We start from the raw sequence: 23,747 nt of genomic DNA on the forward strand, positions 1-23,747 counted from the left end.
CATGAACTTTGTAAATTTTATAAATATAAATATGAATAGACTAGGTTTAGTCTAAAATATGTGTAAATTTTATAAATCTGAATATGAATAGACTAGGTTTAGTCTAAAATATGTGTAAATTTTATAAATTTGAATATGAATAGACTAGGTTTAGTCTAAAAAAATGTGAGAACATAGAAACCTTCTAAAGCATGGCTGTCCAAACGCCTATAGAACCAGGAGATATTGCACGTCAAGTATGCTCTGCTAAGGTCAATAACTTTCCATATAAAATAGGAAAAAAGACCTTAAAGAATATGCGCTGCGGGTTGCTTACGCCAGGGGTTACCTCGTGCGAGTTACAATTGGACATCTACAGTATGTTCTAAAGAGTTCACAGCTGTTATAAAAAAATTCAGACATAGGCATACTTAAAATTTGGGGGCACACCAACAATTGAAAATATGTAAATATTTTTTTAATGTAATTAGTTCTTAAACCACTCAACCCATAAACATGAAAATTAAACACTTCATTACTAATAAGTGTACAAAAACATCAAGTCTCTAGCTTACAAAACGTATAAAACAGAAATTTCACCATCTCCTCCCTTGAAGCAGAAGAAAAAGATAACAGTTAATAGTTATTCAAAAGCAGTTTATGATTATTATAATGATGATGTTAATGATAATAATCCTAGCGTAAGTAATTAAATAAATATAAAAAATTCAAAGTTTCAAATCATAAATGAACTCAAAAGAAAACTCAGAATTCGACTTCTGAGTTTCAAATGATAATCGAACTCAGAAGAAAACTCAGAATTCGACTTCTGAGTTTCAAATGACAATCGAACTCAAAAGGAAACTCAGAATTAGACTTCTGAGTTTTCCACCGTGTCCTGAAAACCCCAAAAGTCTAATTTTGATCACATTCACCGTGAAAATCTAAAAAAAAAAAAAAACACAAATCAAATGTAAACTGTTATTGAGTTCATATTGAAATCTCACCTCAAAATATGCACACAGATCTCCACAAGAGATGGGCCAATATAAATAAATAACTGTCCTGTCCATATTGACTGTAAAGTTGTGTTAACTTACTTCCAAACAACGGCGCTTACTTGGAGAGAACAGATGATTTGGCTGCTCGTGAGACATATTAGCTACATGGGTGTCCAAACGCCTATAGAACCAGGAGACATTGCACGTCAAGCATGCTCTGCTAAGGTCAATAACTTTCCATATAAAATAAGAAAAACGACTTTAAAGAATATGCGCTGCGGGTTGCTTTCACTAGGGGTTACCTCGTACGAGTTACAATAATGGACATCTATGAATTAGCAGTAGCAGTAATTAATGTTGTCGTGGCTCTTACCTGTATGCTGTCTTTCTTCATGGCTAACGGCCGATTAACTCCGTGCAGCTTGTAGTATAGGCCGCACGCATTACAGACAGGTTCTCCTAGGGAGTTGCGTCTCCATAGCGACGTCGTGTTGGTGTGGCAATTGGAGCAGGACAGACCAACGCGTCGCGACGCCGACTGCAAGTCACAACAATACATTAACACAATATAACTTGCGTTGGGTGAAAGGTTTTCAATTGAGTGGAGCAGTAAAAACGTTTTCATATTATCTATATCAGCTGTAGGGCTATTGTTTTGATTTACAAGGACGAACTATGTTGTGTTATAGTGTAATGCTATGTCCTTATTGAACTTTTTTTCGAGACCTGGTACATTTTCAGACTGACATGTGGTAGAACTTATGTGATATAGGTTGAATGTGATACCTAGCGTCTACCTAAGATAAGATATTGATAAAATACATAATTCTTTGCCCTGAACGATATTCGAACCGCCAACGCTATGTTAAAACGGCGCTCTTTAGTCATTGTTTACAAGCACAACAGCATGATGACCTTCTAATGACAGTTAAATTGAATTTTGGCATGTTTTATACTAACAGAGTACTTTTAAGTTATTTAGGAATAAAATGAAGAAAAGAGTAGGCCTATTATAAAAATTATTGATAGAGACAAAGCGACAAATTAGAATGAAAGAGGAAAAAGTAGGAAAGTATAAGAAATAGGAAGAAAATTGAGGAGTAGGAGAAAGAGAAAGGTGATTGAAAAGTATGATGAACGACAAAGAAGATTGTAAAGTAACATGAAAGTGGGAGATTGGAAATTAGAATGGTAAAAGAGAAAGGTGGTTAAATAGGATGAAAGAGGAAGAAGATTTCAAAGTAGACTGAAAAAGGAAGATTGTTATTTAGGATGAAAAAAGAAAGGGATTACAAAGTAAACTGAAAGACGAAGAAGACTGCAAAGTAGAATGAAAGAGGAAGAAAATTGCAAAGTACAGTGAAAAAGGAATTGAATTGTAAAGTAGGATGAAAGAAGAAATAGATTGAAAAGTGAAATGAAGAGGAAGAAAACTGTAAAGTAGGATGAGAGGAAGAAGACAGCAAGGTAGGATGGCAGAGGAAGAAGATAGCAAGGTGGTAAGATGGCAGAGGAAGAAGATAGCAAGATAGGATGGCAGAGGAAGAAAATAGCAAGGTAGGATAGCAGGGGAAGAAGATAGCAAGGTGGTAAGTTGGCAGAGGAAGAAGATAGCAGGTAAGATGGCAGAGGAAGAAGTTAGCAAGGTAGGATGGCAGAGGAAGAAGATAGCAAGGTAGGATGGCAGAGGAAAAGATAGCAAAGTGGTAAGATGACAGAGAAAGAAGAAACAAAGTTTACGCGGCAGAGAAAGAACACAAGGTAGGATGGCAAAAAAAGAATATTACAAAGTAGGATGATAGAGGAAGAAGATTGCAAAGTAGGATGAAAGAGGAAGATTGCGAAGTATGACAGAGGAAGAACAGTAGGCCTACAAAGTGGGATGAAAGTGGAAAAAGAATGTAAAGTAGGATGGGAGAGAAAGAAGACAGGAAAGTAGGATGACAGAGGAAGAGGGTAGCAAGGCGGTAAGTTGGCAGAGGAAGAAGATAGCAAGGTAGGATGGCAGAGGAAGAAGACTGCAAGGTGTTAAGATGGCAGAGGAAGAAGATAGCAAGGTAGGATCACAGAGGAAGAGGGTAGCAAGGCGGTAAGTTGGCAGAGGAAGACGATAGTAAGGTAGGATGGCAGAGGAAGAAGACTGCAAGGTGGTAAGATGGCAGAGGAAGAAGATAGCAAGGTAGGATGACAGAGAAGAAGGTAGCAAGGTGATAAGATGGCAGAGGAAGAAGATAGCAAGGTAGGATGGCAGAGAAAAAGATAGCAAGGTGGTAAGATGACAGAGGAAGAAGAAAGAAAGTTTGGGCGGCAGAGGAAGAATGCAAGGTAGGATGGCAAAAGAAGAATATTACAAGGTAGGATGTTAGAGGAAGAAGATTGCAAAGTAGGATAAAAGAGGAAGATTGCAAAGTATGATGACAGAGGGAGAATAGTAGACCTACAAAGTGGGATGAAAGTATAAAAAGATTGTAAAGTAGGATGGGAGAGGAAGAAGATAGCAAGGTAGGATGGCAGAGAAAGAAGGTAGCAAAGTGGTAAGATGGCAGAGGAAGAAGATAGCAAGGTAGGATGGCAGAGGAAAAATATTACAAAGTAGGATGATAGAGGAAGAAGATTTCAAAGTAGGATGAAAGAGGAAGATTGCAAAGTATGATGATAGAGGAAGAACAGTAAGCCTACAAAGTGGGATGAAAGTGGAAAAAGATTATGAAGATGGATGGGAGAGGAAGAAGATAGCAAGATAGGATGGCAGAGGAAGAAGGAAGCAAGGTGGTAAGATGGCAGAGGAAGAAGATAGTAAGGTAGGTTGGTAGAGGTATAAGATAGAAAGTTTGGGCTGCAGAGGAAGATTACAAGTTAGGATGGCAAAAGAAGATTATTACAAGGTAGGATGGCAAAACAAAAATATTACAAAGTAGGATGATAGAAGAATAAGATTGCAAAGTATAACACAGGAAGAAGAGTATGTCTATAAAGTAGGATAAAAGTGGAAAAAGATTGTAAAGAAGGATGAAAGAGAAAGATAGCAAGGTGGTAAGATGGCAGAGGAAGAAGATAAAAAGATAGGAAAACAGAAGAAGATTGCAAAGTATGATGGAAGGGGAAAAGTTCGCATAAGAGAAAGAAGATCGCAAAGTAGGATTAAAGAGGAAGAAGAGAGCAAAGAATGATGACAGAGGAAGAAGATTATAAGAAGGATGAAAGGGAAAGATGTATATAAAGTAGAATGCAATCAAGAACAATGTTGCAAAATAGACTGACAGAAAAGGGAAAGAAGATTAGAAAGTAGAATTAATTGAAGATACTTGGAAGTGTAATAAATAGAAAATCAACCAGAAAGGAAGATAGAGGGAGAAATTAGGAAGTTGGAATGAGAGATAGAAATTAAATATTAGCCTATATGATAAAGGGAACTGAAATGAAAAGAGGAATAGTGTAAGAGCAAGTAAAATATTGGAAAGTAAGAAAGATATAGAGATAAGATTTATACAATTGAAAAGAGGTTTGAGAAAGAATTGTAAAACAAAAAGGAAAACTTCGGATTAAGACGAATATGTCTTTTATTCTGATCTTCTCTAACTGCAATTATATTCAGAGGAATGTAAATCAATTTAAAATTTCAATATCGACTTCTTAGAAGTGAGAACAGAAATGTTGCATTTAATAAAAGGAAACCCTTAGTCTTTCTCGTTGCTTGCAATAGTATTCGGAAAGTATGGAATCAGGTGATGTAAGCAACCAACTGGATTTATTAGTAATTAGATAATGAAATAGGTCTATATATTACAGTCATTAATAAGCTAAATACTGACATATGAATTGGGTATTTATGTTAGCTCTAATTACAATCAATATATAATTATATTCAATGTTTTAATAGATTCTGTTTTTCTTTTTTTTTATCATTCTGCAAGATTCATTTCAAGTAGACGGTCAAAAATTCAAGTAGTCTGAGGTATAGGCTACAGTACTTCAATATCTGAAGTTTAAAAGTTACAGATTAAACTACAAAAGCAATGATAATCATACGTCTGTGGTTTAATGCCTAACATTAGGTTGCTCTTAAATACATTCCTTTTCATTGGAGCTGATTATTTGTACATTGTACAGGACCGAAACACAGACTTTAAAGTACCAATATCGTTTAACAGATCGTTGTTAAAGGTAGTTCTGGTTTTACTATGCTTTTATGGAATTTGTATTTTCATTCTACTTCTCATTGTGTCGAAAGACGACAGATATCAACACGTGAAAAATAATCAACTAACACAGGTATAGTGAAGGTCACATTAGAACAGTTCCTGAACAGCACCAGATATCACACGATCCTTCGTACTAAATGACTTATTTACTTACCGTAATTTATGTTGGGAGGTTATTCTAAACAATTCAATAATTTGTTACATATTTTCGTGGGCAAACTATACGAGAAAGGGATCAACATGTCAAGTATTTTGTCTGGCAATAAGAAATTCATTGGTTTAACTAAACAATTGACACTCACGTAACCTAACCTAAAAATGTATTTTATTTGACCACATGAAATTATTAGTACTAGCTCCGAAAACTTACTTGACTATAGTCTTGAATTATAACCACAACGGAACACATAAAATAACTATTATGTATTAATATTAATATTGATATTAATTATTGGTATCTTCAAATTTCACTAGCTTCCAGTAACAGGCTCAGAAATCAATTTGAATTTCATGGAACTCCAATATCGACAAATATTGTCGATATTTCTCAGCTGCCAACATACTAGTTACAAAATCGCTACCATTTGAAGTATTTGTCAGTATCAAAATTCGAATCGAAATTGACAAAAGAAAATTCAACCTACTCACCACAATCCACTAGCATATGTAATAATGGGGGAAAAATGGTTAGGTTTCACCCTTAGAGTATGAAGTAAGCTGACCCGGACTAGACTAGTGTTTGTATCCAACTTTGCTAGAATGTTTGAATTTCGTGTGCCTGAGACTTGGGGATAATTTGGAAAGAAATTTAATTTTAAAATTATCGTAACTTTTTCATTTAAACTCTCTAAAAATGAAAACATTTCTTTTCGTTAAGCAATGGAATTTTCTCTGTGTCAAGCTTTTACTTTCTCAATATACGAAGTGTATGAGAATGGCCAAAAAAAAAAAAAAAAAAAAAGAGCCAAATTCGAGGTTTTTACGAAAATACACGTTTCCACCACCTATAATAGCCTGTATAATATGTTTTTTTCTGGCATGCTGTTTGCCTCTGTATAGTGATTTCTCGTAAATTAGCGGCTGGGTTTTCATTCACAGAGTACCTACGAGTAAAAAAATATTAGATTAAATCACTCTTAATAAACAATTGAAGTGTATTTATTTTTAAAATATAACAAATTCCCATTTTATTTGAAATCGGATCCAATATTTCTTTTCAAGAGTTTAGTTCTTATGAGTACATACCTCCATGTGGTATATGGATTATACAGGGTGTTAAAAAAGTATACAATATTTTAGGAGGTGTTAGTATGCATCAAAACAAGAAAATATTGTCTAATAAACATGGGTCCTACAACACATCCTTTCTGAGATGTGAACACTTGTTTATAGGAGGTGCTCATCGTAACATCCATTCATGTATTCCTCTGCCCTTCGGCGTAAGGAATCACGCACTCTTTGAAATTTGTTTTAATGCGTTAATAAGAAAGTCCGTATAACAATCCCCAGTTAACCTCTGTGGTAGCACGTATGGCTCTATTACTACATTACCAAGAACGCCTGCCCATAAGTTGAATGAGTATCGGTGCTTTTGCCTTGTTTCTTCAAATCCATGTGGATTTTCATCAGCCTACACATACTGATTACGAAAATTCACAACACCATCTCTGCTGAACCCCGCTCATATCCGCAACCAGACTTATGTTTTAAGTATTCCTTGCGACGTAGCCCTATCACTATTCCATGCCAGGGGTGTCAACTACAGTATGATTATCTGGTAGTCTGCTCTATTGTAGACAGAGAAATGCAATGCCATCAATGGACGTCACATTGAGCACCTCCTATGAACAAGTGTCCAGATCTCAGAAAGTATGTGTTGCAGGACCCATGTTTATTAGACATTAATTTCTTGTTTTGATGCATACTATCACCTCCTAAAATATTGGATACATTTTTAACACCCTGTATACAGAGTGATCTATTTATATACGTAACCACAATTATTGTTTTTTAGACATTAATTATTGTGTACATAATTATGTCTCCAACCGAATCCTTGGGATAAGAATTGTGTAGTTTCAAGATATGTATGGAACTGATCAAAATTAACATATCCTCAGCCTCTTACAGGAAAAAGACGAGGAAGAAATTTTATAAGCTAGTCTGCACAATATATTCTTCGAGTCGAAGACTTAATGGGACAAACAATTGTAGAGCTTGGAAGATATGTGGCCAAATTTCACGAGAGGATCCCTGCTAGAGGAGTATGGTCCTTGCGGGGTAAGAGGAGAGAGTAAGCCAGTAACTCAGCGTTCTTGAAGGAGCAGGTGGATGGGGTGGTTCATTGGCCAGCTGGGACAAATAAGGTTCAATCAATGGCCAGTCGGTTCCGTGTCGAGGATAGGTTATAAGAGTGGCGGAAAAACTCGCATTCCTTGCTCGGATCTTCTCGTAAAATGCGGACAGTACAAATGACAGTCTTTTTTGACAGCCTTTATCCGTTGTCTTACGGTTTTAGGAAAAGTACTAAAAACTACAGACAGAATGTCTTAATTTAGGAGAGGAGCCAATACGCTAATAATGACTCTTGAGAATACTTCAAACAATTAGCCCGATCGACTCTAAGAGCATCTGCAATGCCTTGGTAGCTAAATTGGTAGAGCGGTGGCTTACGACGACTTCGGACCCGGATTCGAATCCCGGTGATGGTGGAGTCGTATATGTATTGGAGAAAGCTAAAACTCCTGAAGGTTTTTCTTGGAGATATCCCGTCAGTCTCCATTTCAATAACCATCATCATTTAAACACCTACTATCTACTCAAATCCGCGCGGAGTAATGTAGTATTGGCATCAATTCGGGAAGACGTAGTATGTTTTTGTGGGATGACAGAGCACTCTAGTGCGAAATCATCCAACCTTGAATCTACATGACTGAATCGACAGATGACACCACATAGCTGGGTCACGATATCTACAAAGGAAGTCGCGGTTCGGACTTCACAATCATTCAATAACAGGAGTAGTAAGGTACAATTAACCCGTTCGAGGGTGCGGTGCTAACCTTCGAGTCCCTTTTCTGGAAAAGGAGAAAAAAAGACTAGCATTGCTGAAGGTGGCTGGGTGGGTAGCTCTGATCGGTGAGTGGTGAAAGTGGCACGTCCTGGCTTAGAGGGGGTTCGCATGTTTGCTAACTTCAATCTGAATAATAATGATATGGAAACAGACCAAAATAAATATCTGTATATATATTTTTCCTTACTTATCCGTAGGCAAAATCGAGAATACACTTTAATAAATACTTTTTTCTTAGATATAATTTAAAAGCCAGCTAGCGCGATAGAATTATTCCGGGTCGTTCTTTTCAAAAGTGTTTGCAGTTAGTGTATTTCTAAAGGCTTGTTTTTTTTACATGCGGGCTAATATTCGCAAAAGGATACAGCTTTACTTATTTCTCGCTAAGAGATATGATTTCATAGTAGATCTGCTGCTGGTTATTCGACAAGTAAAATGCTTACTATGGGACTACTCTTAGAATCGTATTGTAAATGATCATAATAATTAATATATTTCTGTGAAATCTAAAAATAAGTTATCTTCATATTTGGCTGCATAGGAAACTAGTTCATATATATGTTGGTTGTGTGACAACTGAATAAAATTAACTACAAACATGATCAAAGAATTTAACTGGTGCGAAACGCATAAAATATACAGTGGAAAGGATGTGCTATTTTCACGACACCGATTTGTTCAGTTTTTGTTCGGGTAATACGTATACGAAAAGGATTCAAAAGTTAGTTACTTCGTTACTTAATTTTGCGAACACCCACCAGCTCCTATGCACTTAAAGAATGACTTTCGCTTTCCATTTTCAAGTGTTCTCTTTCATGATAAAGAACACATGAGACTTGTTCTAAAGACGCAATTTGCAATATATATAGGCCTAACACTGAACAACATGAATTTTGCTCCGACTTAAGACAATGTGTCCCTTATGGTTTGGTGTGCGCTGAATCTGAAAATGCATCTCTTTTCTTCGTATCACGTAAGGTTTTTAAGATATACTATGATTTCACTTTTCGATAAGAGGTCTCCCAGGAAACATCTGGAGCATGTTGGGGGTTGTAAACCAAAAGAAAAGCGAATGAATTTTATGAGCTTATAACTTATTTCCGGTTTCTTATGGTTTTTGGCATGTTCTTTTGTACTTCTAATAAATAAACAGGTATAGGGCCCTTCTATTCAGCAAATTTTAGAACAGTTCAAAGTGAGATCTACGTAATGAACAAACAAGGGTGTGGTTTTCAATATTTATCTTTTGAGTGAAGGCAAATTGAAAGAGGGTATTTTCATCAGTCCACAAATTCACGAAGTTATAGCTCTTTGTTTGAGGAAAAAGTTTACGTTACAGAAAAAATGGCATGGAGCGCTTTCAAAGATGTTTGCTTAAATTTCCTTGGAAATTCTCGGGCAGACAACTACATAGAATTTGTTGTGAAAACCATGTCAAGTGAATATGAGAAAATGGGATATAATATGTGTCTCAAAATATACTTTTTACATTCTCATTTGGATTTCTTTCCTCCTAATCTTGGAGCGGTAAGCGACGAGCATGGGAAAAGATTTCATCAAGAAATATCTGAAATGGAAAGGCGATATAAAGGAAGATCATCATCCAGCATTCTTGCAGACTATTCTTGGTTCCTTGTAAAAGACAGTCCCGGGTCTAGTTATAAACAGAAGTCATCCAGAAAATTCTTTTAAATGTAAGTTCAAATTCCGAGATTTTTCTCATTATAAGCATGAAATATTTTTTTTAATTTTACCAGTAGCAGTGAAAAATTAAAAAAAGAGAACAAGTTTTTCATAAAAAAATTCAATTAATTTTCCCCGGAAAATGGTAAGTTATGGGGAAATTTGGATTTTAAATTCAGATTTTGGGCACAACATATTAGTAATATACACCTAGTTTTATTTCGGGGGCAGGACAAAAAGTAAACATTTGTTGTTCAGTATAATTACCACATTCGACAATTGTATTATGAACTGTTACCAATCCCTGACACCAGCACGTTTCTCCCGTTTCTCAGATACAGGTTTATTAGACAATTTTCAAAGTCATCTTCCGGTAGTAGCGGAACTGAGAGATTAAGTTTCCCGGCAGAAATTCTGCCAGACTTAATGGAAGTATTGTTCACATTACAGAGTCCCTCTGGGATGTGTAGTGATTACTATTCTGGCATTTGACTCCGAGGTTAGCGGGCTCCAACCCAGCCATGTGCGATAAAACTTTTAGATTGGCATCTTGGCAGGGAAGTAAACCTGTGAATGTCTTATCGTAGATACAGGCACGTCAAGGAACCCTATTTCTTTTAGAAGGCTTCGAGTGAAATCTGTTGGCCAATTCTCATACACTTCAATTTCGACACTGAATAACCTCTATTGTTGGAAGGATCGTTAATTGAAATATTATTACTTCTACTAATTATACAGAAGAATGTTATCGATATTCACATATTGTAATTTCAAACGAGAGTTCTTTAATTCTGCCACAGAGAATGGTTTATTTTAGAGTTATTCAGAGGGTATTGTGAAGGACAATTTATTAGTAGTCTATAATTAGTAGATTGTATCACATTTGGAGTAAAATGTACCACGTCATAGGTCTCACTTTTTATACGCCCTCTGATATAACACAGCTGACCAAATTCTATGACTTCTAAAGATTTTTAAGTTACCCTTTCCTATATTATTTTATTCGACCATCAGAGCTCTGCACTCTCATCGGCCTTGCAATCTATTAGCGCTAGGAGATTCTATTTTCTTTTGTTTTCCGATTCAAACATCAGACACCTCTGTAATTTCAGATCGTACGATCCTCTGTATACTGGCGTTCAAAGATATTTGACCCCCACTAATCGATAGTGACTGATAATTTGTTCGTGTAAGTATGGCTTCCTTAGTTATTACTTCTAAGTGTAGATGTCGATGTGAACAGTAAGAGTCACCAATATTACCTACATAAATATACCAGCAATATATAATTTAATATTTCATCCCCCTCTGTTGCTTGTAAAAAGAACTAGGTTTAGTGAGACACTGCTGATATTGTAAATTTTTTTAAGTAGGCTATTTTACAACGCTTTATCAACAGCTTAGGTTATTTAGCGTCTGAATGAGATGAAGGTGATAATGCCGGTGAAATGAGCCCGGGGTCCAGCACCGAAAGTTACCCAGCATTTGTTCACATTGGGTTGAGGGGAAACCCCGGAAAAAATCTCAACCAGGTAACTTGCCCCAACAGGGAATCGAACCCGGGCCTATTGTAAATTATGAGAATAATTTATACTTCCTACATAATCATTTTCCCCAACACATTTTTACCCGTCCCAATAATAGTGTCACCTATTGAGAACTAGTGGAACTATTTCAAAGTTTGTCCAATTGTCTGACTTATCCCGTGGTTAGAAAGTTCGCTTACACGATCAGAAAACTCTATATCAGATATCTCTGAACGCCAGTGTTTGCTGATTCGATCGTTAGAGGACTCTGTAGGAGAGAGTTGGTTCATACATTTTCTTAAACAGAGGTGACATGGAAAGCCCAATTTTACTCTTCTTTAGAAGAAAGTTCGAATTAAGGATTAGTCATACCAGTCAACATGCAATATACTTACAGTATTTGTATACCTTTGTTCATTTAATACAGTTAAGAAGAAGAAATAGTTTGAAATAGAAACTAAATTACAAACGACATGCAGAAGTTTAATAGAGGGAAAAAACACAGAATATTGCGATTCCTCTGAAGGAAAATCCAAGAAAATACATATATTTATTTACAAATAGTATTTTAAAAGATACAAGTGAAGAAAATAAAACTATTACATAAGATGTTTTATAAACTGTAGTTAATATATTCCAATGTGAGCAACAGGGAGACATTTTAAAATACGTTTCACTTATTATCTTGTAACTTGTGAGTGGATAAACTTCGATCTGACATGAAGGAGCACATTCGACAAAAGAATGTTTCAACCAAAATTTATAATTTATTGGGTAATTCATACACTGTATGGCGTCATATGGACAGCTGTTTAGTAGTAAAGATGTGCTTAAATATTTTTCTAAAGCTCCTCTAAATTCAGTATTTCTCAGAATATTTCTGAAAGTAAAATGGCTTCGCTAAGTGCAAATTACATTCAAATGTAATTTTCTTGTGGATATCAAATGCTATAACAATATGATAGGTGCTACACTACTGTATATTATTATTTATTGTTATTATTATTATTATTACTATAATTATCTTCATTATTATTACTATCACATATTTTGATTTTTCACTAATAGTAGAGTAGAGCACTTCACTGTAACAATTTTTATTTAGATTTGTTTCGAAAATGTTATATTTTGTTATATGGTGAGCACTTTAAAAATAATAAGTAAAAAAATAGTAGTTTGATTTTATGTGGAGTGTATTGATCCCTGTCTCCAATGATTCATTTCCTTAGGGAAAGCTGACGCTAGTTTGTCGCGAATGGTCCAATTGTTAAGGAACACTCTATACTAGGTAAATTTAGATATGAGGTTTTATCTTGTGTTTCATTGTGTTAAAGTGAAATTTGCGTTACTTTATACTAAAAAAAAAAAAAGACAGTTAAAAGTTACTTGTAGCCCTCAGTCTCCGAGGCCTTGTCTCACTTGGAATATATTAACGGGTTGAACAGGCATTTTACAGTACTTAAAGGAGAGATATGAACACCTACCAAACGACGGCCGGATTTTTCCTCCATTGGACTTCGCCCGATCCCACTAAACCCATAGAAGCCCTTGTAGTAATCCCCCGACTCCGCCGCCGCCACTGAAAGTATACACAAGTGCGCCATTAGCCAGTGGTCGCGACATCAAAACCAGGTAGACTACTGAGGAAGGATCAGAAGGGTTAGGAGGGTGCGGCGGCGTCACTGGGGGATTCCCACAAGGCGTACCTACGCATTTGCGTTTTAAAAGTATTCGAATTCAAAACAAACAGTTAAGTTTGTCAACTGAATTTGGACAAATTGACCTGCAAGAAAGAATTAAAGAAATTCGATTAAGTAGTGACTGAAATTGAGGGGTTCAGAGCCATAGTGGGCCAAGCGTCATTTATTAAAAACAGAGAAAGCAAGGGTTAAAGTTAAGTGGATATCATAGTTCAATGAACATATCATTTAGTTTTAATATGCATACTTATGTTTCGTTAAATTATGGTAATCACTTAATTTTATCTCCGTTTTTTTTTTCGTTTTTAATATATGGCGCTTGGCCCACTATGGCTCTGAACCCTTAAATTGCAATTATTTTATATGAATTTCTGTATTGTCTCCAGTTGGAAAGCATGGGATTATAAAAAGTCATCGAAATCGTTTTGTATATTTTCATTTTTAGGAATTCTGAATTTTTTTATTGCTGTTAACTTGTGATTTTGAAAGGAAAGAAAATTTAGCTTGACTTCAAAGTTGGGTATCCGGAAAATTATACATTTATTTCATATTATAAATTTTGAGACACTGAAATTTTGGAGGAAAATGTTTTATTACAGAATTTTACTCCTGAAAACACCATAGGATCTGATTTAGGCTACATATTACAGGGACTTGAAAGGAATAAACTAAAAAATGGTATAAATAATATGAAATACTTTCTGCCTTAATTATTTATTTGCCCGATTTATCTGAAGGAAATACTAAGCGTGAAACACGTACTACTGCAATTGTTCTATCTTAGCAGGTTATGTAAATGCTTTCAAAGCTGTGCGCGTGTGCAAAGCCGAAATTGTTTGTGTATCCAGTCTTCAAAATTACATCAAACAGCTTATGAAGATAACTGTGGAAACTGAGAGTTTGTTTGTCGGCTGCGACACTGAGAGAGTTCGAGGTTCTGACAGCCACTTGCTGACTTGATTTCGTAAAGATCTGTCTGTGAAGGGCGGCAGGCTTCCCTATGGGAGCTGTGTAAGTGCTCTCCTCCGCTTTTAACACCGAGGAAGGAAACCCGCACTCATTTGACAAGAGGCTGGATGGATGGACCTCAGACCCTTGTAGAAGTTATGTTTTCACTTAAGAAGGATAGCTTGCAGTACTGTCGTCTGTAAGTGCGTGGGTGGCTAGATTTATAGAGCTATGAAGAAAAGGATGGATGGACATAGATCGTTGGCCGAATAGATGGTTATATTGATAAAGAGACGGACAAGTAAATACATAAGTGGGTGGATGTATAAATGGAATAAATGATTGCAAGAAGATGATGAATAATTGGATGGTTTCATGAATTTATATTGAATGAATGGATGGATGTATCATAGGATGAATGGTTGGGTGGTGAAATAATTGGAAAAATGGTGAATGGATGTTTGGATAAAGGAGTGAATGGATGTTTGGCTAAAGGAGTGGTTGGAGAGATGAACAATGTGCGGAGAGGTGATGATACATAATTGGATAAATGGCAGGGTGATGGGATAATTGGAAAAATTATGGATGGATAGATGAATAATCGGCGAAGAGGTAATTGGATGAATGGGAGGATACATAATTGGATGAATGGCTTGGTGGTGGGATAATTGGAAAAACTGTGTATGGATAGATGAATAATCGGCAAAGAGATAATTGGATGAATGGGCGGATACATAATTGGATGAATGGCTTGGTGGTGGGATAATTGGAAAAATTGTGAATGGATATATGAATAATCGGCGAAGAGGTAATTGGATGAATGGGCGGATACATAATTGGATGAATGGCTTGGTGGTGGGATAATTGGAAAAACTGTGGATTGGTAGAGAATAATCGGCGAAGAGGTAATTGGATGAATGGGCGGATACATAATTGAATGAATGGCTTGGTGGTGGGATAATTGGAAAAATTGTGGATGGATAGATGAATAATCGGCGAAGAGGTAATTGGATGAATGCCTGAGTGGTTGTATGCAAGGATAGATCGTGAACTGTATTTAGATAAAGATGTGGATGGGTAGATGAATTATGGGAGGAAATATAATTGGATGAATAAGCGGACATATACTCTTAATTGGATGAATGGTGGATGGTTGCACAGATGGATTAATGGTGGATTAGATGAATAATAAATAGAGAAACGACTGAATGAATGGGTGGGTGAATGCACGGAAATGTATGTAGGCCTACTATATTTCACAACTGTTTTCAAACACTACTCAGAGCCGATGATATGTGGTTGCTACACAGCCTGACTGAACGGAATACACGCAGAAAGAACCCCTGTGAGAATGACCCAACAATATGAACCTCTTAGTTTCCACTCCAGTCTTCATAGTATTTGACTCCAATTCTCAGTTAAGATCGAATAAAATTCTGATACAGAAGTCAGGTAGGTCTAGTCTTGAGAGTGACCCAACAATATGAACCTCTTAGTTTCCACTCCAGTCTTCATAGTATTTGATTGCAATTCTCAGTTAGGATCGAATAAAATTCTGATACAGAAAATTTTTAAGTATTTTTGTACAGAAGTGAGGTAGTCAGAAAATTCTTTAAGCAAGTCAGTACGGACGTTCAGTTAGAACATTACTGTGCGGAATGTTAATTTCGGAGGATTTGGTGCAGAAATAACAACTCGAATACTTTTAGTGGCAGGAAATGCTGTTCCCTCGTGATTAACAGTAAGGTAATGCTGCGAGGTAGCGCCTATGTGGTCCATCTTACCAGACGCCGTGGCTGTTTGACCAGAGGACGGTTCATGCCGTTCATCTTGTGGTAGAGCCCGCAGGCATTGCACAGGTAGTGGCCGGTCCCGTCCCGGCGCCACAGAGGCGTCGAGATGGCGCCGCAGTTGACGCACTCGCGACCCTCCGAGAAGTACTCGGCAGCCTCAACTATATCAGACACATACGTACATCTATAAACACATTATAGTAGACTCCCAGATGCTGCCACTAGGTGTAGCTGAAATTTGAAAACCATTTGAAGAAGATTTTGGGTTTTGCCATGTGTGATTATTACCTATTTATATTTATTCTTGCATGGACAGACCGAAACTCTTGTGCACTGCGATGACTACTTATTGATCCCAAAATGAGGTGAGTGAATTTATAATCGCTGTTTTCAGTTCGAAGATATTCCACGCAGTTATATCCCCCGAGCAAGGAATCGAGTTCTGCATCTGGATCAAAATATGCAAATAACCTCCAGGAAGCAGGGAAGTGGAAGACATGATTGAAATTCCTATGCATGAATTTTCAGCCCCAGAAGTAAGGTACCTTAGAGATAGTTCAAGCAATTCAGATAAAGTATTACAGAATGTTAGCAATCTCCGACTGACACTGTAGTCATCCTAGTATGCCAGCAAGATTCGCCACTAGGGCGTCCATAAACTAGCATCGGCAACATACTCGTATGAGCGGATCTCGCCTATTAGGCGTCTCCGTAGGTAGAGTTTGTTTTGCTACCATTAGTTTCTTGAATATGTATCTATTATAACAGAGTGCACAGCTATTCAACTAATATCGTTAGTAGCTAATATGCATGACGTCGTAGTTTCGAATCTTCCTACTTTCAATTTTTCGTTAGTTTTTCGTTTCTTATTTAACTAAATGCATTATCGTCATATCAATACAGATGAAAAGTATGTTTCATCAAGTTATGTCAAGAAAAGAATTTGATTGGCCTCGATTGCATTTTTTAAGCATTTCCGTGCATCAATCAACACGTGCTTCTTTCTCAGCTTCTGTCAAATTGTGTGGAATAAACAGAGCACACCTTCCTCACGGTAAGATGATTATGGAGGATCTTTAGTAGTGCACTAATACCTATCCCCAAGGATGCACGAATCTCGGCGTAGGTATTCGATTATCTTCTTTAATCGTTTAATGCATAACGTCGATATTTCTGTAATTGGTCTCCGTAGCAGATCGATCCTCGCGAAAACCGCCGCTGTTATAGATACGTCCGAATTTGAATTCCGCAAAGCAATCTGGCCTTGTAGTGATGTTTTATCCAAAAGCATTTTGAAGTCGTTGGACACATTCCTCTGGCATTAAGGACGATTTAAAGTCATAGTCCGAAAGTCTTGTCAACATACATGCATTAATTTGGTAGATTATTAATTTCAAAAATATCTAAGGATATACACCTACTATTCCTTTGTATTTGTAAACAACAGATGTCTTTAAAATTAAATTTCGTTCACCTTCGAACAAAAGACAATCTAGATTATTACTATACATATTAACTTGCAGCAACTTTCAATATAGCCACCATATAAGGTTGTGAAAACTTAATGGAGTTCTTGCATTAAAAAACAACGGGCCTACGTGAAGAGAAATTTGCAGTACCATTCTCCGTGAATGCTTGCGCTATCACCTGACATGCAAGATATCTCGTTCATTCAATGCATCCATCCGGGGCTATTCAATTATTATCCCATAATTGTTTATCGAAGCTTAAATTTCTCAACATCAGAGCTGGTAGCTAATTTTTTATATTTGTCTATCTGCTGAGATCTAAAATGGACGCAGTTTGAGTGGCGGTTTCTACATGAGTTTTCTAACTCGTTTTTAGTTCTCAATGTCCGCTCTAAAGCCGTTGGCTCCAAAAGATTCTCTGGATCTTAAATAAAGACCCATCATTACTCTGCTGCAATCTCTTAGTGAAGTTGTCATCAAGATAAAGATTGTAGAAACTTTGGAACATTTCGATTAAAAATTCTGTCTTTAATGAAACCAGTGGACGTAAAAGTGTGGGTGTCAAAGAAGCCAGGAGGATCCAATGATTTTATTAGGAGGTGCTGTCAATTTTTGCTAACACATGGCTGTCAAACCCAAACTCTTCTTTTAACTCACTGGAGAAACCTGAAAAGCCGTAAAATTATTAAAACAAATCATGTACTATTGTCATGGAGGACATCTCGATGCAACCTGTTGGAATGCAAATGAGCAATATTATGTTGATTTTCAAATTGTAAAGTCGCTCTGCAACCCCAACGTCCTTTCAAAACTACAAATAATATCCATATCACTATACTGGAGAAATAATGGCATCATGATGGAAGTGAAACCAAAGAACTCGGAGCAAACGTGTCCGCAGTCGCTTCGTCTCATATCTGCAATTCAATCCTGGTGTTGAGCAGTCAGTGAAATTACACAGATTGTATGAATCGTATAGAAACTACTGAGGTCCCCCCTTCTAAGGTATTCAAAGATTTTTGTTCAATTTCAACATCCGCCATATTTACATGAAAATATACAAACTGAATCACACTTTTACCTAAATGTTAACATGACACTTGAAATTTAGCACAAAATAGTAAATTTGTAATAATAATTTTGGTAATTTTGGTTTCCACTGTGTGTTGAGATTTCATATCTCCAACGCTTCGCAACTGTTTGCAGGTTCCACCATCAGGGCAATTGCTTCAGAATGCTTCTCGGTATATGCTGGGACACAAACACAATCTCATGACCTTCTTTCTTTTAAGTTTGGTCCCAATATCGAATCGATTGCCGCGAATATAATGTATCACGACAAGAAATATTAAAAAAAAAAAAGACTGTTTGGGGCAGCCAGATATAACGGACCAAGTAATATAGGCCTAAGCAACATTCAGATCTTGGGCAAACCATAATGGAGGAACATGAAAATACTTTCGAAGCATCAGAAACATTAAGGATCAGAGAAAGGCATTAAGGGTGAAAGCCGAATTCTTACTCTGAACATAACCACTGTGAAAGCATAAATTCTTACAAAAACAGCAACACAAATTATGGGGAGTCTTTACACCGAAATTTGACAAAAAATGAAATTTTGGTTTTTATCGTTTTTCGGAGTTTAATAAGTGTAAAATAATAATATCATTTTATTTCTTCTAATTGTCAGCTTTAGCCCTATCTTCAGCAAAAATATTGTAGTAATTCTTAATGCAAAAAATGTTATCAATGAAAAACTTTTTTCCTGCCAACGCTCAGTGGAATTTTACATTTATTCAGCTGGTTTTATACACAAAAGTATGTTACATATGCCCTATTTTTTCTACATCTGTATCTTTTATCACTTCTGAGAAAAGTGCACCCAAAATTGAGGAATTTAACATTGCAAGATATGGAAACTTTGACACCATTTTTCTGCACTTTCCTATTTTTTGTGATATTGGTACACTACTCTCAAAAGTATTGTACCTAGAAAGCTGAAATGAATATGCAATATTAATGTGATGGTATTTTACACAGAGGTTAAAAAATTAAGTTTGTTTCTATCTTTATAAAAAAAATAAGAAATAATTTGCAGTCATTCTTCATGCAGATAATATTATCAATAATTTTTTTTTTGCGAACCGCTCAGTGTAATTTTAAAATTATTTAACCAGTTTTATACATAAAGGTATGTTACATATGCCCTATTTTTTACATTTCTATCTTTTATAACTTCTGAAAAAAGTGCACCCAAAATTGAGGAATTTAACATTGTAAGATATGGAAGTACAGGCTCCCCTTAAAGATGTTTAGAAAATTTGTTTCTGAGATTTGTTTATAACAATTTGCGCTAAATGAAACAATGCCATACAAACAGTATAGGCCTAACTATAACAGACTTAAGTATAAACAACTATGTAGTTTATTATGCATATTTATGCCTCTAGTGCTTTTATTGCTGGTCCTATTGACATGTTTCCTTCTGTATACAGACCTTTCTACTTAATTACTGTAGCTCACATTCAACATATTTTACATCTGTAAAGTATGCACAGTAAAAGTATTTTTATTAAAACAGAGACAAATTCTATTTAACATATAATCTGACAAAGTGAACTCAGATAACAACCAGGGTCCTGGAGTATAATATACTATACTTCATACTTCATACAAACATTAGGTTTCAAATTTTCCATTAGGTGGAATCGTTACAAATCACTTCTTTTTTGTCCTTCAGAATCCGTGGATATCCAGAGTACCGCAGTCCTTTGCGCCGGAAATGCCGACAAAGCAGCCATTGTTATTTCAGCACGCGCTATTTGCCATAAACAGTTCTATAGAAAATGTATACAGCCTAACTCAGAGTAAAATATTTTTAAGAGCCACGAACACTGGACTTAATTGAGTTTTATTTTAAATGTTCCTAACCCAAGCGTTTTTAAATCGAATAGCAATGGCGGCCGACTAGCTGATAGCGCTACTCTGGGTATCCACGGTCTCTGTTATGCACGCCAAACTCCTGACATCTCTTGGCACTTACAGGAAGCACAAGAATATCGATTCAATCATTGCAATGCGTGTTTAAACTGCTTGTAAATGAAAATGGCGACCAGCAACTCAACGCCAAAGCACTGTAGGACACACTTTCGAAGTAAGTGCAAGTAAACGTTGTTTTTTAAGGGTAAAAGAGTTGTGATATAAGATTTATGTGCAGAGACCCAAAGTATACTATAATATACCTGCATTTATGCTCTTACTGTAACCTGCAGAGTTTTATTCAACATTTTTCATTTCAGTGACTTTTTTTAAAGTGTAAACTTGTATTGAACTTTAAAAATAGAACAAAAAATGTATCAAGACTCAGGAGAATAATACATATCACACTTTTTCTTTTCTTTCTTTCTTTCTTTCTTTCTTTCCTTTTTACCGTAAACAGTACGAAATTAAATAATAAAGAATGACCCGTATTTTCACAAAAATGTGTCACGTAAATTAGTTCTGACGTACGGACTTATAGTTATCTCTAATACAAACTTCTCCAGAAGAAGTCAGTTAGGGTTAAAATATCTACATGAATTACTTCGAAAAGGAGATGAATGGCTATGTCGGCCGACTCAGCTTCTCATTTTTTATTGTTGACAGGTGAAGTGTACTTCCATTTTACTGAGTCATTCAGACATTAATCATACACACCACATTAAACAGATGTACGATTGTTTGATTTGACACTCATTACAATAATGAAAATAACCTCTTTTTTTTTTCAGAAAAGCGAAAAAAGTTATTTTCAGAAAAGTAATAACACTTCAGAAAAAAAAGATCATAAAAATAAAACAAATATTTCAGAGAAATAAAAACAAACTATTCTGCAAAATAAAATTGATTTTGGGATAAATAAAAAAGCTACATTCAGGAAAATAAACTCTTTTGAGAAAAATAAAAACCCTTATCAAAAAATAATAAGATTCTTTTCAGAAGACAAAACTCTTGTAACACAAGGAACACTTTTTAAAGGAATAGAAAATGCTTTCCACGGAAATGAGAAAAGTCTCTTCCAGAAGAATAACATACGTTTCCAGACAAACGCAAAACATAAAAATTAAAATGTACAAAAGTCTTTGCCAGAAAAATGTAAACCTTCATTTTAGAAAACATAGAAACAGTTTCTAGCGAAATATGATCCCTTTTAGAAATATGAAAACAACCTTTCGTGAAATACTGCCAGCCTATTAACAAATAAATATGGATGTAATTAAATTACAATTACTTTTTAATAATGCATAACACGAAGTGATTAAAGTAGCGTTATATTAATTGCCAATTCGTTGTGCTGTGCGCAGTCTCGCTATGGGATTATTTGTTTTTGCAGCCTATAGGCTATATCCATTGCCGGAAAGTTTCTACCTCCTCCATACTGGGTAACATTCGTCGCTGAACCCTGAACTCATTTCGCCATCATTATCACCTTCATCTCATTCAGACGTTAGATAACCGTAGCTGTTGATAAAGCGTCGTAAAATAACCAATTAAAAAATCTACCTGCTCCAGATCCTGCCAGATGGACTTAAACAGAAAGAGAGAGAGGGGTCAAAGCATGGGGAAAGCACTGGTTCCCCTTCCACAGTCAACAAGCGTTGAATGATGTCACCAAAATTCGTACAAAACCATGTGGCGGATTACAACAAACTGGTGTTCATGAACATAATGACGAAAGTTTTTCCGACCACAAGAATTACCTATGACTCTAAACATAACAAACACATTCTGATTAAATTTTTTACATGTCTAATCGTATGTAAATGAATCCAATACATCTATATCTTATATATATTCAATCACAGTGTTCTGCCTAAGAGCAAGTCTTTCACTGCAAACTCAGTTTTCTCCAATTTTCCCTATCTTCTGCCTTCCACTTTGCCTCCGCATATGATCCAAATATCTTAGTGTCATCTATCATCTGATATCTTCTTCTGCTCCGAACTCTTCTTCCGTTCACCATCTCTTTCAGTGCATTTTCAGTAGGCAGTTTCTTCTCACCCAGTGCCCCAAACAATTCCTTTTCCTCTTCCTGATCAGTTTCAGCCAGCATCATTCTTTCTTCACCCACTCTTTCCAACACAGCTTCATTTCTTATTCTGTCTGTCCACTTCACATTCTCCATTCTTTTCCAAATCCACATTTCAAATGCTTATAGTCGCTTCTTTTCACTTTGTCGTAAAATGTTTCACATGTCTAATCGCATGTAAATGAATCCAATACGTTTATGTAATATATACAGCGTCTTCATTTCAAAACATCTCAGTCTAAATAACTAATTATTTAAATTGAACTAAATTTAAACACGTCAATTTAGATGCTGAGGAGGAAGTCTGAAATCATACCTAATTTCATTTTAGATTTCACCCCAACCCACCGCCACCCCCACTTTGAAATTTCAAATGGCATCCCTATATTTTTATACTTAAATATGAAAGAGCATTCAATTTTTTTACACCTCATTCGTTTTCGGATCTTTTGTTTTCTATCGTCTCCTGGTAGCCTGTATTTTTGTTATTATCAGTTGATTGTACGATGAAAACACAGCTTATTTTGTGTAATTTCCTAAATTTAATCAATAAGGATGATTTATGTTCTCTCTTGAAGAGTATACACCATTTAAAATAATTTAATACACAAACAGCTATTACATGAAATGCTCAATAAGTTTTTGTAGCTTTATTCTCTTCAGCTCTAATCAACAATAACAATAATTCAGGTTGCCAGGCGACGATAAAAAAATAAAAGATGCGAAAACAAATGAATGAGATGTATAAACAATTGAACACTCTTTCATATTCAACTATAAAAATATAGTGGTGCCATTTGAAATTTCAAAGTGGGAGTGGGGGCGAAATCTAAAATGCAATTAAGCCTGGTTTCAGACTTCCCCTCAATATCTAAATTGACGTGTTTCTTGTTTAAATTGAATTCAATTTAAATAATTATTTAGACTGGGAAGTTTGAAATGAAAGCTCTGTATATATATTTTTTAAATACTTAAATGCACAAATTCTCCTTTAAATTCGATTAGTTAAAGTGAACTGATAATACTAAATGTTTAAAAGAAACATACCGTATTCTTATTGTAGTCTCAGTAGATAAGGGAAAACTAGTCATGAATAAAATTGCTTAAGTATTTTCTTTACATAATATTGCTACAAAAATAAGAACAACAAATGATTTGGATTAATCTTAATTTAATAAAAATTCATTATTCGTATACAAATGCGGGTGATTAATAAATACTAGGAGCATAAAGACACAAATAGTAGATTTGACATAAACTAATTCTAAAGCACATAATATCTAAGTGAATCCAATTATCTCTTAA

The 23,747-nt window shown here is 35.6% G+C and overlaps 1 protein-coding gene across 1 annotated transcript in view; it reads right to left on the reverse strand.

Moving 5' to 3' along the window:
* Nucleotides 1-23,747, reverse strand: part of LOC138697028 (uncharacterized) — a 343,065-nt gene that overhangs the window by 51,581 nt on the left and 267,737 nt on the right. The window contains exons 5-6 of the mRNA XM_069822620.1: nt 15,897-16,066; nt 1,354-1,518 (exon numbers count right to left, since the gene is read on the reverse strand). Coding sequence (XP_069678721.1) covers nt 1,354-1,518; nt 15,897-16,066 — 335 coding nt within the window. The remainder of the gene's footprint in view (nt 1-1,353; nt 1,519-15,896; nt 16,067-23,747) is intronic.

This window comes from Periplaneta americana, chromosome 3 (assembly GCF_040183065.1).
Source record: "Periplaneta americana isolate PAMFEO1 chromosome 3, P.americana_PAMFEO1_priV1, whole genome shotgun sequence".
Classification (NCBI taxonomy): domain Eukaryota; kingdom Metazoa; phylum Arthropoda; class Insecta; order Blattodea; family Blattidae; genus Periplaneta; species Periplaneta americana.